At 27.5% G+C, this 15,398-nt stretch overlaps 2 protein-coding genes across 2 annotated transcripts in view; one reads left to right on the top strand and one right to left on the bottom strand.

Moving 5' to 3' along the window:
• LOC100203093 (zinc finger protein 425) lies at nt 1–2,234 on the bottom strand. The gene is made up of 2 exons (XM_065792446.1): nt 1,929–2,234; nt 1–748 (listed from the first exon to the last, which is right to left on the bottom strand). The coding sequence occupies exons 1-2, from the start codon at nt 2,185–2,187 to the stop codon at nt 168–170; spliced, it is 840 nt and encodes a 279-aa protein (XP_065648518.1). The 5' UTR covers nt 2,188–2,234; the 3' UTR covers nt 1–167.
• Nucleotides 2,235–4,671: 2,437 nt separating this feature from the next.
• Nucleotides 4,672–15,398, top strand: part of LOC100208454 (DNA-directed RNA polymerases I, II, and III subunit RPABC1) — a 77,172-nt gene continuing 66,445 nt past the window's right edge. Inside the window, exon 1 of the mRNA XM_065792445.1 lies at nt 4,672–4,760. Coding sequence (XP_065648517.1) covers nt 4,704–4,760 — 57 coding nt within the window. The 5' untranslated portion in view covers nt 4,672–4,703. The remainder of the gene's footprint in view (nt 4,761–15,398) is intronic.

The following is a 15,398-nucleotide window of genomic DNA, read 5'->3' as shown; positions in this document are numbered from 1 at the left end:
TTCATTACCAAAATAAAAGTATATTTAAAGAATAGTTATATAAATTTTCTGTCCATGCACATAAATATGAATAAATATCAAAATAAATTAAACTATGTGTCATGTAAATATGCACTCAAACACTCGCACTCCTGGAACACAAGTAATAAAAGACAAAAAAAAAAAAGTTATTCATTTTCTTTGTTATTGGAGTTTATAAAAAAGTGACTTTGAGCCTGTAACTCAACAAGTGCTACAGCCGATAACATACGTTTTTGATCTTCATCTGTTAATTCATTGTCATTTGCTTTTAGTACATGGCTATTGCTAAAACAATCAATTAGTTTATCACGATAAGGATGCTTTAAAGTTTTATTTTGTAGCCGACTATTATCAAGTAACTGTTTTTGAATGGCTAATCCAGTTACTCTATATAAAGGATGCATAGGATGGCGAGGACACTTTCGATTTGCATGAGTAAAAGAAACAGTGCAAGATGGAAATGAACATTGAAACGGTTTTTCACCAGTGTGCAACCGAAGATGTGTTTTTAGTTGTCCACTTTGTTTGAATTTACGTGTGCATCCTGGATAATCGCATATGTAAGGTTTGATATTACTATGAGTAAGCAAGTGCGTATCAAGAGATTTTTTTCGTGGAAAGCTGCGATGACAGTCAGGGCATTTGTGTCTATGAACATTTTCTAAACAAAGTTTTTGCAGGGTATGGGTGCTAGGACGTCCTCTGGTTTTTGCCATATCAAAATTATCTAAAATACAAATTAAAAGATCATATAGCATGATATTGCTCATTATTAGTTTTACATAATATGTAAATGCATATATATATATATATATATATATATATATATATATATATATATATATATATATATATATATAAAAACACATACGCATATATATATATATACATACATATATATATATATATATATATACATTTATATATATATATATATATATACATTTATATATATATATATATATATATATATATATATATATATATATATATATATATATATATATATATATATATAAATGTATATATATATGTATGTATATATATATATATATATATATATATATATATATATATATATATATATATATATGTATATATATATACATTTATATATATAAATATATATATATATATGTATATATAAATATATATGTATATATATATAAATATATATATATATATATATATATATATATATATATATATATTTACATTTATATAGATATATACATAAATATATATAAATAAATAAAAATATATATATATATATATACATATATACATAAATATATATATAAATATAAATAGTGAAATAGTGCCAATGTGTGTGGGTAATATTAAAAAATTGGTTCATTAATAAGTATGGATCTTTTTCAAGTTCAGATGTGGCAGTAAAAGAGGATTTTTGTTAATTGAGTTTTAACATTTATTAAATTAATTGATCTGGTGTGATTTTTTTTGTTTTTGTTTCTTTATCTCAACCAAGCGGATTTTCAATACACAATGTATTCTTGACATTGATGATATCACTGTTGTTTGACTCAACAACACTTCGTCAAAAAAAGGAATTTCATCTCATAACAAAATAAATAAGAAAATAAAATTTATGAAATATAGAAATACTAATTAATCACTATGATGTGCAGAAAAACAAGTAACAAATTCAAAAATAAGTAAAGTCAATATCAAATAAAGTGTGGTTTGATTTAGAATTAACTAAACATAAAAAAAAATTTTTTTTACATAGACTATTGATTATTAAAATTATTACTAAAACTGTAATATATTATTATAATATATTTTTTTACTATTTTTACTATTTTTGAGTTATTATTATCATTTCATTATTATTATTATAACTAGCGTTTCTATCGTTTAAAATATTCTTTATAAAATTATCTTACTTTTTTCATCAGGTATATCGACATGCAAGCATGGCAATAATTTTAAAGAATCTAAGGAATAATTAACTTTGGTTGGCAGAAATCTATCGTGGTACCCATTAGCTCCTAAAAGTGACTGTAATTCTTGAATTGAAGGCACATCGTTTGCAAAAGATTCTTTTTCATTATAATTTCTGTAAGTTATCAAAGGAGATAGCACATTATTGGAAGGTTGAAAGGTCGGTAAGAACCAGCGCGCAGTAGTATGAAAGTCTTCCATTCCCTGAAATTCGTCCAAACTTTAAATGGATTAAAAACAAAGGCACTTTAAATTTCGGCGCTCGTTTAATTTTTTAAATAAATACTTAGAAAATAAAGCTGACTTATTAAAATATAAATATAGATAATTTTTTAAAAAAAAACTATATTTTTTGATATTATCAATAAAATTTATTGTAAAACATAATAATAAAATTTTTAAAAAATGCTAAGTTTATAAAAATAAAATTAAATAAAAAAGAATAAAATTAGTCTGTAAAATACAATATGATAAAGTTATGTCCCTCATGTCTCTTAAAACTGTTTGCGAACGATTTTTATTAAATATGATTAAAATTAGTATATATTTGTAAATAAAACTTACTAACCTATTAAGATAATTTTTTTTTAATATTTAAATTAGATTTTAAACTATAGAAAGTAAATTAAATGTAAATGTGATCGCATTGTTAAATACAAATTGCATTGAAAATATCAATTTTTATGACATTTTAATAATAGTATTAATAATAAACAAGGATGCATTTTTTTTTAGCGAAATTTGATATAAAGTACTCAGTGCTGTAAGCATGTATACATGCATACATGTATGAATGCATGTATGCATGCATGCAATGTATGTATGGATGCAATGTATATATGAAAATGTTTTATTTCACGCAAAATATTTTATTACATGCTAAAACTTTAGATAATGTATAGTCTGTACATATCATATACATATTACAATTAGAATTGATAACAGAAATGTATGACAGAATAATATCGATACAATTTGGCGCCTTAACTTTTTTCCTATTAAAAATGGATGCAAACAATCACAGTTTAAGTTGATAATTACTAGATTAAAAAAATTAGAGTGCAACAACGTTGATTAAAGATATAAAGACTCAAACGTTGAATCTGAAACAGGTCTAATTAAATTTACAATACATTTTTAGATGCTGTTTCAAAGAGAAAGTGCATTATTAGCTCAAGTGTTATAACATTTTATATAATGGTGAATTAGAGATTCATAGGGATAGAAAATGAAATATGTAGTTGGAAAATGGGGAGCACAATGACAACAAAAGATAACCTTAGTAGTTGCTAACTTTGCAATCGGTTGGGTATGTGGTTTTCACGAGGGGTTAGTGGTGAAATATAGTTCAAGAAAAAGACTCAGTATTGCTATAGAGTGTTGCGATTCAAAATAAGATATCAATGTTGTGATAATTATTAGCAACTATCAATTTAGTTTTGTTTGGGTTAAAATTAACCAGTCACTGGGAGCCTTGAATTTCTAAAGAAGATAGATCACATTCAAGTTGTTTGATCAGTATGCCTGTTTTAAGCGATCAATAAATGATGACTTTTTATCATCGCTATAGTTTATAGTTATATCATCAACAAGAAGAGTAACTGCAGTGGTTATATTATTGGGTAGATTATTATTATAGGCAAGAAATAATATGTGACCAGTGGTGAAGCTTTGTGGTGCCCTAGAGCTTTCTGGAAACAGAGTGACAAAAAGCGTTGTTTAATAAAAACAAATTTAATACTTAAAATCAAGGATGTAAAATTCCAAATGTACTCCTGGTTTCTTTTCTTGGTTTCTTGTGTATTTTTTCCTGGTTTCTTGTGTCCATGAGCTCTGAAAATGTTGATACACTTATGATCTGCAATAAAAAAAATTAATGGGGTTAAATGACTTGAAACCTATTTTTATATTTATTTTTTATACAGGAGTCTTGAAGTCCTTGCCTCTGTTATACATAAGGACTAGCTTTGAAAATTTATTGTTCCTCTCACCTAAACTTCTTAATTTTTTTCCCCCTAAAGTGGATACCAAATATCCAAACTCTAGATACCAAAAACCAAAAAGAAATATTTGTTTTAAGTTTTTCAAATCTGGAGTCATTATTTTGAGACTGCATCCCTGCTTAAAATAGAATGGTTTGATAAATTGAAAGTTTTTTCCAGATACACCATGTAAGTCTTATGGATAGGACCAACATGCCAGACTTTTATCACAAGCCTTATGTTAAGAACAATAGCTGTTGTCTCATTGGTTCCATCTATTGCATATTATAATTTGTATGTTATTACAGTTAACAAATCAGTAGTTGGACAAGACTCAGTTAAATACTTGTTAAATAGTTTATAAGTGCATTTTGAAGAACAATTTTGTAAGACTGAGTGGATAATAAAATTAACTTATCATAATTAAAGTTTGTGTGATAGTGTTGAAGCACTTACTTTAAATGTTTCGAATTTGATTTCTCCCATGCTTCTGTAAATACTACACTCAACTTATTTCTCTGCACACAAGACTAATTTGTCACAGATTGTGCGATGGTGTTAAAAGTTGAGATGGTTGTAATATCCTGTAGTGACTTTATCTTTTTTAATGTATTCACTTTCCCCTTGGCTTGGGGAAAGTGAATACATTAAAAAAGATAAAGTATGTAACAGATATAAAATTAATGTGAAAGTAATTCTTTTTTTTTTTATTTTCTGCAGATTTTAAGTAACAAAATGGATGATGAAGCAGAAGTTTATAAAATGTGGAAAATTCGGAAAACTGTAATGCAGGTTAGTTGCATAATTTAAATTTATAACTCTGAAATTTCTATAGTTTTATGTATATAAAAAGATTAACATAGATGCAAATGTTACTTTAAAGAATTTTTATTTTTTAATTTAAAGATATATACCCTGTATCTTTTTTAAACTATGATAGTTTAAGTTTCTAAACATTTTTAAACACATTAGGTTTTACAATTGAAGTTTAGTTTTTAATAATTATAGAGAAATGACAATGTTCAAGAATTATGCTTAAAGTTTGTTTTTTTCATTTTTGTAATTTTACGTCAGAAATGTTAAAAACTAAAGTGTTACACTTAGTTTTTAACATTTTTGACATAAAATTACAAATTCTTTTCTTTATATTTTTATAAGCAAGGGTTATTTAGTCAGACATTTTGAGACCAGCATTTTATTGAACAGAATAAGGGTAAGCCAGAAAATTAGGAGTAAACAAAAAAGTTCTGTGGAGTAGCCTCATGCCCTTTCTTCACCTATAAGGTGGGGATATATGTAAACTTGTGTTACTTTGTTTCTTGCCTAAGTTGAGTGCTGGATATTCCTGGCTCTATTATTTAATTTTTAATTTTCTGAATATATCTAGAATTCTAAAAAATTTCTTTTATATTTTAGTTTTTCCAGATTTCCATAAAGTTTTTTGTAATACAAATTTAAAAATATATTTTTGTAATAAATTTGTTTTTAACTTTTTCAGTCTTTAACCATTAGAGGCGTGGTGGCCCTTGAAGATATGCGGGATTCCCGCATGGGCTTTTCACTTTTTCATCTAAATATGGGCCTTTGGGCAAATTTTAATTTTTTCTACATTTTATAGAAATTCTACAATCATTTACAATATTTCTGTTTGCACAAATTAAATTTTATTAATAACTTGATTTAAAGTATTCAACTTTGAGCGCAACTATATTATTATTATGCATAATAATAATATTGCTATAAAAACAAAATAGATGCTTTAAGACATTTTATGATATTTTTTTCATAAGGAAAATTATGAACCCATAAACGGTTTTTAACAATCGTGATGTTGACCAAATAAATTTAAATAAGTCCGCAGTACCAACAATAATAATAGCTATTATTATTGTTGGACTTAAATTAACTTAATTTAAAAATTTAACTCCAAAACCTTTTTCTTATATGAATTAAATCGCAATACAATTACTATATAGTAATTGTATTGCGTCTTAATTCATTTAAGAAAAATGTTTTGGTGTTAAATTTTAATTTAAGTTTTATATAAATAAGTATCGAACTCATGTTCTGCATTTTTGTAACGTTTTGAAACAGATATTAACTTGTTTTATAATAAATGAAGTTTTTTGTTTTTATACAGTTTATATTATTGTATGTAAATAAAGAAATCACTCTGTAATATCCTGTCCTCAGGCAGATTAAAAAAAGGATTGCATATTTAAATATACAATGTATATTAAAAAACTATCTGAGTAGAAGGCATCGTTCATGGCTTCCTGCTGCAAATATATTAACAATCTCATCTAAAGGGATTTCCTCTAAAATATCCGCATTGTAGTAACATAGTAACGTATCTCGCGTATGTTCCTGGGTCAATTTGTTTCTTAACTTGTTTTTCACATGTTTAAGAGCGGAAAATAGTCTCTCACACTCATCAATATCAACAATTAGCGTCAAAATATGGTGATATATATGAAACGTATTTTTCATTGCCAAAGATCCGCCTATTGCTCTCCGTTGCAGAATATATCTAAAGTATGGAAAAACAACCATAATTAATTTCAAAATTGATTAAATAACTAAGCACATAATAAAATATGAAAAACTTACTTGTAAGTGCATACAAGACATTGGTGCTTAAGATGATTCTTTTCTTTATGAGCTCCTGTTTTGTAGTCATTTTCTGTCAGTACGTGTTCTTTGTTATCTGAATTTTCTGCTTCGCTATCTTTCATTTCATTGTCGTCATTCAGAATCTCGATTCAACGTGAGCCAAGAGCTTTCAAATAGAGTCAAAGTACTTTAAGTTTTTGTCCAAGACTAACACAATCAATGTTGTTTAATGAGGGGAATTTCACAATATTTTGCAATCTTTGTCAGTCTTACAAACCAGCATATTTGGACATACAATTGAACATAAAGTATTTAAATCTTCGCATCCTTTATCACTAAATCGAGCACGCATCTCTGTCAATATATTACCGAATATTAAAGAACGTATTTCTTGAAATCTCGGAAACGCATATAGCTGTTTCATACGGACACTGCCACCACCGTTCCCGTATGCTATACTTAATCGTTCTAAATCATTTTTCAACTTTGAGTTTTCAGGATCTAATTTCATGACACCATATATATTTCTTTGAAGTACCTATAAATATAATAGTTAACATGCAAATATTTTAACATCAGAATTTATATGTACCAAAATATTCTTTTAACAAAGTTAAATAATTATGAAGCAATCAAACAAGATAATTAAAAATAATTTAATATTGATATTATTATCTTGCAATATGAATCAGCATATCTCCAGAAGTGGTAAAATTTTTTTCCAGTTTCTTCCAATTTCAACAGGGTTGCAGAGATTAATTGGTTCACGCTGGAATAATCGTTATCTCGAAACTGCATTATTGCCATTAACTCATCCACGTGAGACATCATCTGGGAATATAATATAGCTAAAATTATACTCTCTTTTCGTAGAACTTGTTGAAGAAATGCAAAGGCAGTTCCTCGCATTTCCACATCGAAATCAGAGTCAGCGGCAATTAAATCCAAAGTAGATTAATTGAATTAAGAAAAAGTTAATTGAATTAAGAAAAAATTAATTGAATTAATCCAAAGTAGATTAATTGAATTAGGAGATTAATTGAACAATTAATCCATCGTTAACTTGCTTCTTGGCATCCTCACTGTTAAATCTACCTATCAAACTAGTTACAGCCTTGCATCTTGCTTGCCACTTATGCGTAAGGAAATTAGCCAGCTTTCTACTTCCACCCTGATTATGCTTGCTTCTGTTGACTGTATTTACAAATACTGCACATCTCTTGTAACCTGCGTTTACAAAGTTAAATAGGTTTTGAAGCATAGGGAACAGCTGCTGAACTGAAGGATGATCAATGAGGCTACACTGGTCAACAATAGCTAGACTAAGGCGATGAGAATGACACCAAATGTGTTGATTAACATTTTGAGTAGCTTCACGAAAATGATTTGCAAGCTTTGTCATCACTGATGCACCGTCGAAACAGTGCGCAATGCAATTCGCTTTCCAGTCAAGGTTTGTTTTGTCCAACATATTAGATAAGTCTGTAAATAAATTTGTTGCTCTTCCATAAGTTATTTCACACATATCAATCAACCTCTCTTCAATGATATTGTGTAATGGAATGTAAGAAACGTATTCATCGATTTCCTCTCGGTGTTGCTTCTGAATGGTACGAATTACAAGACACATCTGGTTGCACAGAGCTATATCTGTTGTTGAATCAGCTTTTATACTAAAAGCACCATTTTTATTTATTAGGCTGACAATTCGCTTTTGTACTTGAGTAGTGAAAACTTTCAGTAGTGCATCAAAGGTGTCATTACTAAGTCAGGTAATTTTTGATCCTCTGCCAACTGCACCAGATTTTTTACCAAACTTACATTTTTGCGATGTCTTTTTGTTTGCTGAAAGCTGCCTCAAGTGTTCATTAAGCATTGGATCCACTGTTATTAGAAGTTTTAACAAGACTTGAATGTTTCCATTCCGCAAATAAGGTTCCAAAATGGCGGTAGCATTTTCGTTTTGGTGCCCATGCCATGGTAGGCCTTGCATAACAAGAGTGCAAAATGCTTTTATTTTGCTTTTAAGAACGAAACGGTTTTTTGGTCTACAACTGTTTTAATGCCTTGAAAGGTGACGAATGGATTTTCCTGCTTTAGAAATAAAGAATGCGTCTAATGCTGCAGAGTGGGCAACTGATAGCTCATGTCTATTCATGTTGTGTAGATGTTATGATCTTCCGGTTGGGTCTAACAGACATCCAGTCATGAAAATGTTGTTAGCATCACCATTAAAACATATATATACATGCAAAAATATTTCTCTCTCTTCTGGTTAAAGCTGAGCCATGTACGTACAGTTTCATCTTGTTCGTTATCAATATTGCGTTTATAACCTCTGGATACTGTATTCTTTGCAGAGTTTGGTTGAATTTAATGGGTACAAGTTATAAAACTTACCTCTTGTCCCGTTGCTGGCTTTTGCCAATGTTCAATTGAATCATCTATGTTATCCAATGTTTGGGGGAATTGAATACTGATATGGTCTGATGTTTTCAAATTGAAAAGTCAACTGGATTACTGTGACTAGAAACCTCGTCTGTAATTGCTTCCAAGGTATCATTAGAATCAGATGGTACAGGAGTAGTTGATGATGATGCAAAGAATTCAGGAAAAGTTTTTTGTCCCGATTGCAATATCTTTAACTCAGCTTGGAATTTTTCTTTCTTCTTTTCCCATCCGGATTTCTGTTTTTTCATATTTTTGTGAAAAAAAAATTTTCAAAAGGATAAATTACACACTAATACACACGCAATTAAAATTTAACAAAATTTAGAATACATTAACGATTATAAATGAACAAAAAGAAAAACAAAACAAAAAAATATCTTTTAAGTGCTTTGTTTGTATCTTTATCTCATTAGTAAATCTGTTACTCAGATCATTTTACTCATTGAGTCAATTTTCATGTGTATTTATACACGTCAATAACAATTAAGATAACCATAAAATTACTCCCCGCTATCAATTAAAATAACTTGCGCACGTTTGTTATGTATAACTCCCACAAGTTTAAAAATATGTATAACATAAATAACCTTTAAAAAATAGCGTAAAACCATAGTATTTAACGAACTTATTTTAAATGAGGTGTGGGAGTACTGCAAATATTTTCAAATACAATTTGATATTACACCTATACACTTTACTTATTTACGACACATTTTTATTACTATTAATTATAGGTTTAAAATAGATTACAAATTTTTTTTAAACCTTTTTTGAAAAAAATATGAAATATTTTTCAATTAAGTAACTGCTAAATGAAACGTAGTTTCATTTAGCAGTTACTTAATTGAAATTAAGTAACTGCTAAATGAAACGTAGTTTCATTTAGCAGTTACTTAATTGTAAAATATTTCATTTTATGTTTAAGTTATGTCAATAACGGCACCATTTTTAGAGCGGCATTTTTGCTGTTGTGAGTTTATGCGAAAATGTTAAGAAAGGTTAAACTATCTATAAAAAGAATTTCTTTTTTTTCAAAGTTTTCAATATTTATTTTAGAATAAAATTATGTATAATTTAAAAAAATTTATATTATTATACAATAAAATATATATCATTATATAGTAAAAGAGAAATTAAAACCTTTGATTTTTAATTTTGTGTTGGGCTACGTTCTCTAAACAATAAAATACTAATCGTATTTGCTTGCGGTAAAGTTGTGTATTAAGAAAATCAACACAAAAACGTGGTCACTACATCGTGTTGTTACCATTTTTTATTTCGAAGTATTACAAACAATGTTATTAATTACAAATAGTATTATCTCAACTTGTTGGTTTGTATTGATGATTTATTAGATTAAGGTCAGTTATTATATATATATATATATATATATATATATATATATATATATATATATATATATATATATATATATATATATATATATATATGTATATATATATATGTATATATATATATGTATATACATATATATATATATAAATATATATATATATATAAATATATATATATATATATATATATATATATATATATATATATATATATATATATATATATATATATATATGTATATATATATATATGTATATATATATATGTATATACATATGTATATATATATAAATATATATTTATATATATATATATATATATATATATTTTCGTATGAGCCTTTACATTAAGCATATATGGTAAAATCCCGTATATAAAGGTCTTTTAATAAAAATCCCGCATGGGCTTTTTAGAGCCACCCTGTTAACCATACAACAAACAAAGCTTCAAAAAAATTAAGATAGCTTTAAGCTAAATTTGAGCTAATATAAGAGAAATAAATTTTGGATTTATTTCTTTTATATTTGCTCAAATTTAGGATAAATGCACTTTGTTAGGATAAGGCATAACTGTTTGAAATGAACTTTTCCTCTAATTCATCTCTTGAATCTAATTATCATACTCTTCCTATCATCACTTAGAAACAGGTTAATCAGTTGTTCAACATCCAAATCACTCTGGCTTCCATTGTAAAAGCTATTAATTATTAAAGAATAGCAATTGTATGCTTCTCCTGTTCAAAGCTGCTTATTAGGGGTAGAAATTTTTTTTTAGTGACGGACCTATCGATAACTATCGGTGGAAGTTCAGAAGAAAATGGTACAAGTGATGGTTACACAATCCCATTAAAATGTGCAAAGATCATTGGTAAAATGGTAGCTAAGATATCTAAAAATGAAGGGTATACAGCAAGTTGTATGACAAAGATTGCAGTAACTATACTCAATGCGCTTGGTGAGATATCCATTTGCAGATCGGCAGTCCAAAGAGCATCTACAACACTCGTGCATGAATTAAGCTTAATTCGGTTTTATATAGACTCTTCTGAAGAAATGTGGTGCTTACATTTTGATGTAAATTAAACAATATTACTTTAGAATTTAATTTTCTAAATAAAATTTCTGCTATAATATGTGATGCCACTGCTTTAAATGCAGGTTCTCAGAATGGAGTAATTAAGCATTTGATAAAAATTGTTCCAGGTTTAGTTTATGATCCTTGTTGACTTCATGTTTTCGACCTGATTCTTAAGTATTTTATGAACTCAAGGCTTGATTCCTTATCAACATCGCCTAATATTAATTACTGGTTCATTAATGAGTTGATTAGTAGCTACCTTAATTTAATTGAAAAATACAAGCCTAATGGGCCAGTTATTAAAAGTAAAAAATAATGATTATACAGAGCTGGATTTGTGATGTAACGGATACCAGTCTTATCAAGACACAATGAATTTACCTGCAAATCATTTTTCTAAACCAGGAAATATTTTAAATGCAAGATAGAATTCAAGAGCTATCTACTGCTTGAAATATATGCTTTTGACTCAGACAAAAAAAGAATCAATAAGAGAGGCATACAATTTTATTGTAATCACTGGGCCAAGCCATGTTTCTCTTGCAGAAGAAATGTTGACAGTATAACGAAATTGGCATTAACTGTTAATTACCTAGAGTTTGGAAAAACACTGATATTTGGAATTTTTGTCCATTAGAGATTGATTACACAAATGAAGTGTGTGAAAGGTCTCTTGCGAAAGTTAAATTATTTCTTCAAAGAAACGTCATCAACTTAGAGGCCAAATTTCTGAGACACTGCAATAAACTTTAATCTGCCTAAGTGTGTTATTGTAATAAAATAATTTAGTGTTTGAACTATATTTACTTCCATGACGCAATTTTCAAAGACTTTTAACTAAAAATTTAGAACTCAAACAATATTTTTACCCTGAGTTACAAAGATTTTAATGCCTAGTTTTTAAGCATGGAGGCAAGCCATGCTAGACAATTTGCAGGAAATGCGAATTTGAGGGCATTTTTCAAATTTAGGGGTCCTTTTCCATATATAAGGATTTTTTTAAAACAGATGGTTTTAAAGATTTTAATGCCCTAATGACAAGTTGGAGGAAAGGGGAGCCACATCACTGTTCGTAAGGTATTTTCAGCCCCATGTAAATTTGTTACTTAGTTTTTTTTTTAATTGATATTTTGGTTTATAAAAGTCATTCCTTTTAAAAACAAGACTTTTGAATCTGTCGCAACTTTATTTTATAACTTGAATACATGATTTTTGAAAATTGAAATCTGCTATGGTTGAAATTATTTTTTAAACACTTTTTATAACATTTCTACACCAGTAGTAATAAGGCAAATTGATTTTAAGAAAAAAATGTAAAAAATTCCCACCCCTATTGCTTATGTAAAGCTATGATAGGAATTTTGTTTGAACCACAAGCTGTGGAAGAAGGCAAGTAAGAAATAACTTAAGCTACAAAAGCCGAAGTGATATGGACGTTCGCAACTAAATAACCAAGTTTTCAAGTTTTTATATATTTTATTCGTAGTTTTTATATATTTTACTCTAAGTTTTGTCCAAACAGTCTTCTATCAATTGTCTCTCCCCCCCCCCTCCTTTCCTTAAGACAATTTGTCCTTCCCATCTATGGTCTAATTTTGAATCTCTATGGATTTGTCTTTGCTTAGAACAGGCATCTGATCTTGAGTGTGATTTTTCTTTTGTAACAGATTAGGGAATGTAGTGGCTTGTAAATTTTAACTCATGCAAAACTTAGTTGTTTATTGCTAATAGTAATCACAATGTTGTTGATGCTCCTATATTGATGAATTTTTTACAAACACTGCCATGGTCAAACATTTTATCATCTCTTGTTTTATCAACCTGTTCCTTCATGCTCTAAAAACATTTATCTGGGTTTTATCTTGCACATCAATGCTTTGGAATTCTTCCCTGTGATCATGCATCCTAGACTTACACAAACTACAGCTTTTCATGCATTCTTCCAACCATTTTCTCAAAATCTAATTAGTATTTGCTTGCAGCCTTGTTGAGATTAAATTTCTTTAATAAAATTGGATTTTAAAAAATATTTGCTAATGTTAGTGTTCACTAAACAAAGTTTTAGCCAAAGCTAAGGAAGAGTTTAAAATTTTCAGGTCTGAAATACCGTTTATATTTTTGCAATAAGCATTTCTGGGAATAAATCTACTCAAACATATCTTTAATGAATGCTGGTATTTCATTAAAGTTGGGGGAAATCTCACTTATTTTACATACTTAAAATATAGAGGCACATGCATGTGCTTTTTTAGTTATGCTAAAACTATTTTAGATAAGAATATTTATATTGTTAAAGTTATAATTTTAATATACATACTGTCAACATATCAATTTTTTGTAAACATATATTTTTTTTTTTCAAATTCCGTTTTCTTTTTGTTTTGGTTCACTATCAAAATCTAATTTCAAAATTATAATATCACATTCCGTTACTTGTGATTTAATAATATTCCACATCACTTAAGGGTTTCCTTCTTAAATCATGAGAAATAAGAATTGCTCTAAAAACCCACTAGCGTAGTAGCACACTTGGTTCTTTTCTTTGAGATCATATAATGATACAATATAGGAGTTAAAATGTAAAAATGCACAACCGTACAATGAAAATGCTGAATTCAAAAAAAGCTCTCTGTAAACTTCATTTAATAGGGAAGCTTTAATTTTACGTTTAAATTTTTTTATTTTAAATGCGAAATCCATTCGCTTTTTTGAAATATTGAAGAAAGTGTTTGAGTGCTCAATTTTTGATTTATCGAAATCAAAACTCAAAAGGTAATAATCAAAAAAATTTATCACGCCACACGTCTATATATAAATGTTAATAAAAAAGCCTTTTTTTTATTTTGATATATTTCATTAAAAAAATATTATTTAAGAAAAGTAATATTTTCACTGCAACAACATAAAACTAGGTCTGCCAAAAAGCTGACCTCAAGTTAGGTCAGCATCAGTTAGGCGGGCATTGCTAAATGCCGACTCTAATTCCAAGAGTTGTATATATGATGCCAGGCATTATATATAAATAACAAATTGTAATAATCCTAAACTTTGAAGTTGTTATATATTCAGGTAAGAAATAGACTAACCTGGCTCTGTTTTGATCACAATAAAGCTGTTTAGGAATACTTTTAACAATGAAGTTTAAGTGAAATTTATACTTAAATAATTATATAATATTAATCATAAATTAACTAATAATCAAAGTTTAAAATTTCCATTATTTGTCAATAATAATATTTACATATAAATTATATTAAAAAAAAAACAATTCAAACAATAAAGGAATGTTTTTAATTAATCTTCAAAGTAAATATTTTTTAAACTGTTAGTATACAAATTATCACATAACTACTAATTAAGTAATTAGTATTTTTAACTAACCAAATAATTTTAACCATAAATTATGTGGGTAATAACTATATGCATGTTTAAATAAATTATTAGTAAATATTAATTATCATTATTAATACTTAAGTATATAACTAAGTATTAACAGTATAGTATGTGAATTAAGTTTTTGTAATAAACTAATTGATTACTGATACATAAAATAAAATAATAAATTAGTAACTACTAGATAAGATGTTACTAGTTGCTTAAGTAGTTGAAAAATAACGCAAAGTCTTTAGCAATCAAAAAATTCATTAAAAACCAGGCATTTTTGCATATAGTTCTATATTAGCATAAAGTTTTTAGTCATAATTAGACATAAAAAAAAGAGAAGGTAAAGTGGAAGCACATAAAAGAATGGTTAAGGGATCCAAACCTGATTTCTTGACATATAGGTTAATTGATGCATTAGTATACGCTCAAGGGAAATGTGCAAAAATTAGTCTTTGCAAAATAAAGGATTGTACCCACCAATACCAAGATCTGAAGAAGAAAGAGCCAAATTTAAATTAGTCTCACAAAGAGCATGCAAGTCTGGTGAAT

The sequence above is a fragment of the Hydra vulgaris genome, chromosome 03, assembly GCF_038396675.1.
Source record: "Hydra vulgaris chromosome 03, alternate assembly HydraT2T_AEP".
Taxonomy (NCBI): domain Eukaryota; kingdom Metazoa; phylum Cnidaria; class Hydrozoa; order Anthoathecata; family Hydridae; genus Hydra; species Hydra vulgaris.
Note: the sequence above shows the minus strand (reverse complement) of the source record. Positions and strands in the feature narration are given on the sequence as shown.

Bases quoted from the DNA above. Each gene is read 5' to 3' on its own strand.
- LOC100203093 (XM_065792446.1), bottom strand. From the start codon at position 2,187: ATGGAAGACTTTCATACTACTGCGCGCTGGTTCTTACCGACCTTTCAA. The intron at 749-1,928 runs GTAAGATAATTT...TTTGTATTTTAG, and splicing joins CGATATACCTGATGAAAAAA to ATAATTTTGATATGGCAAAA.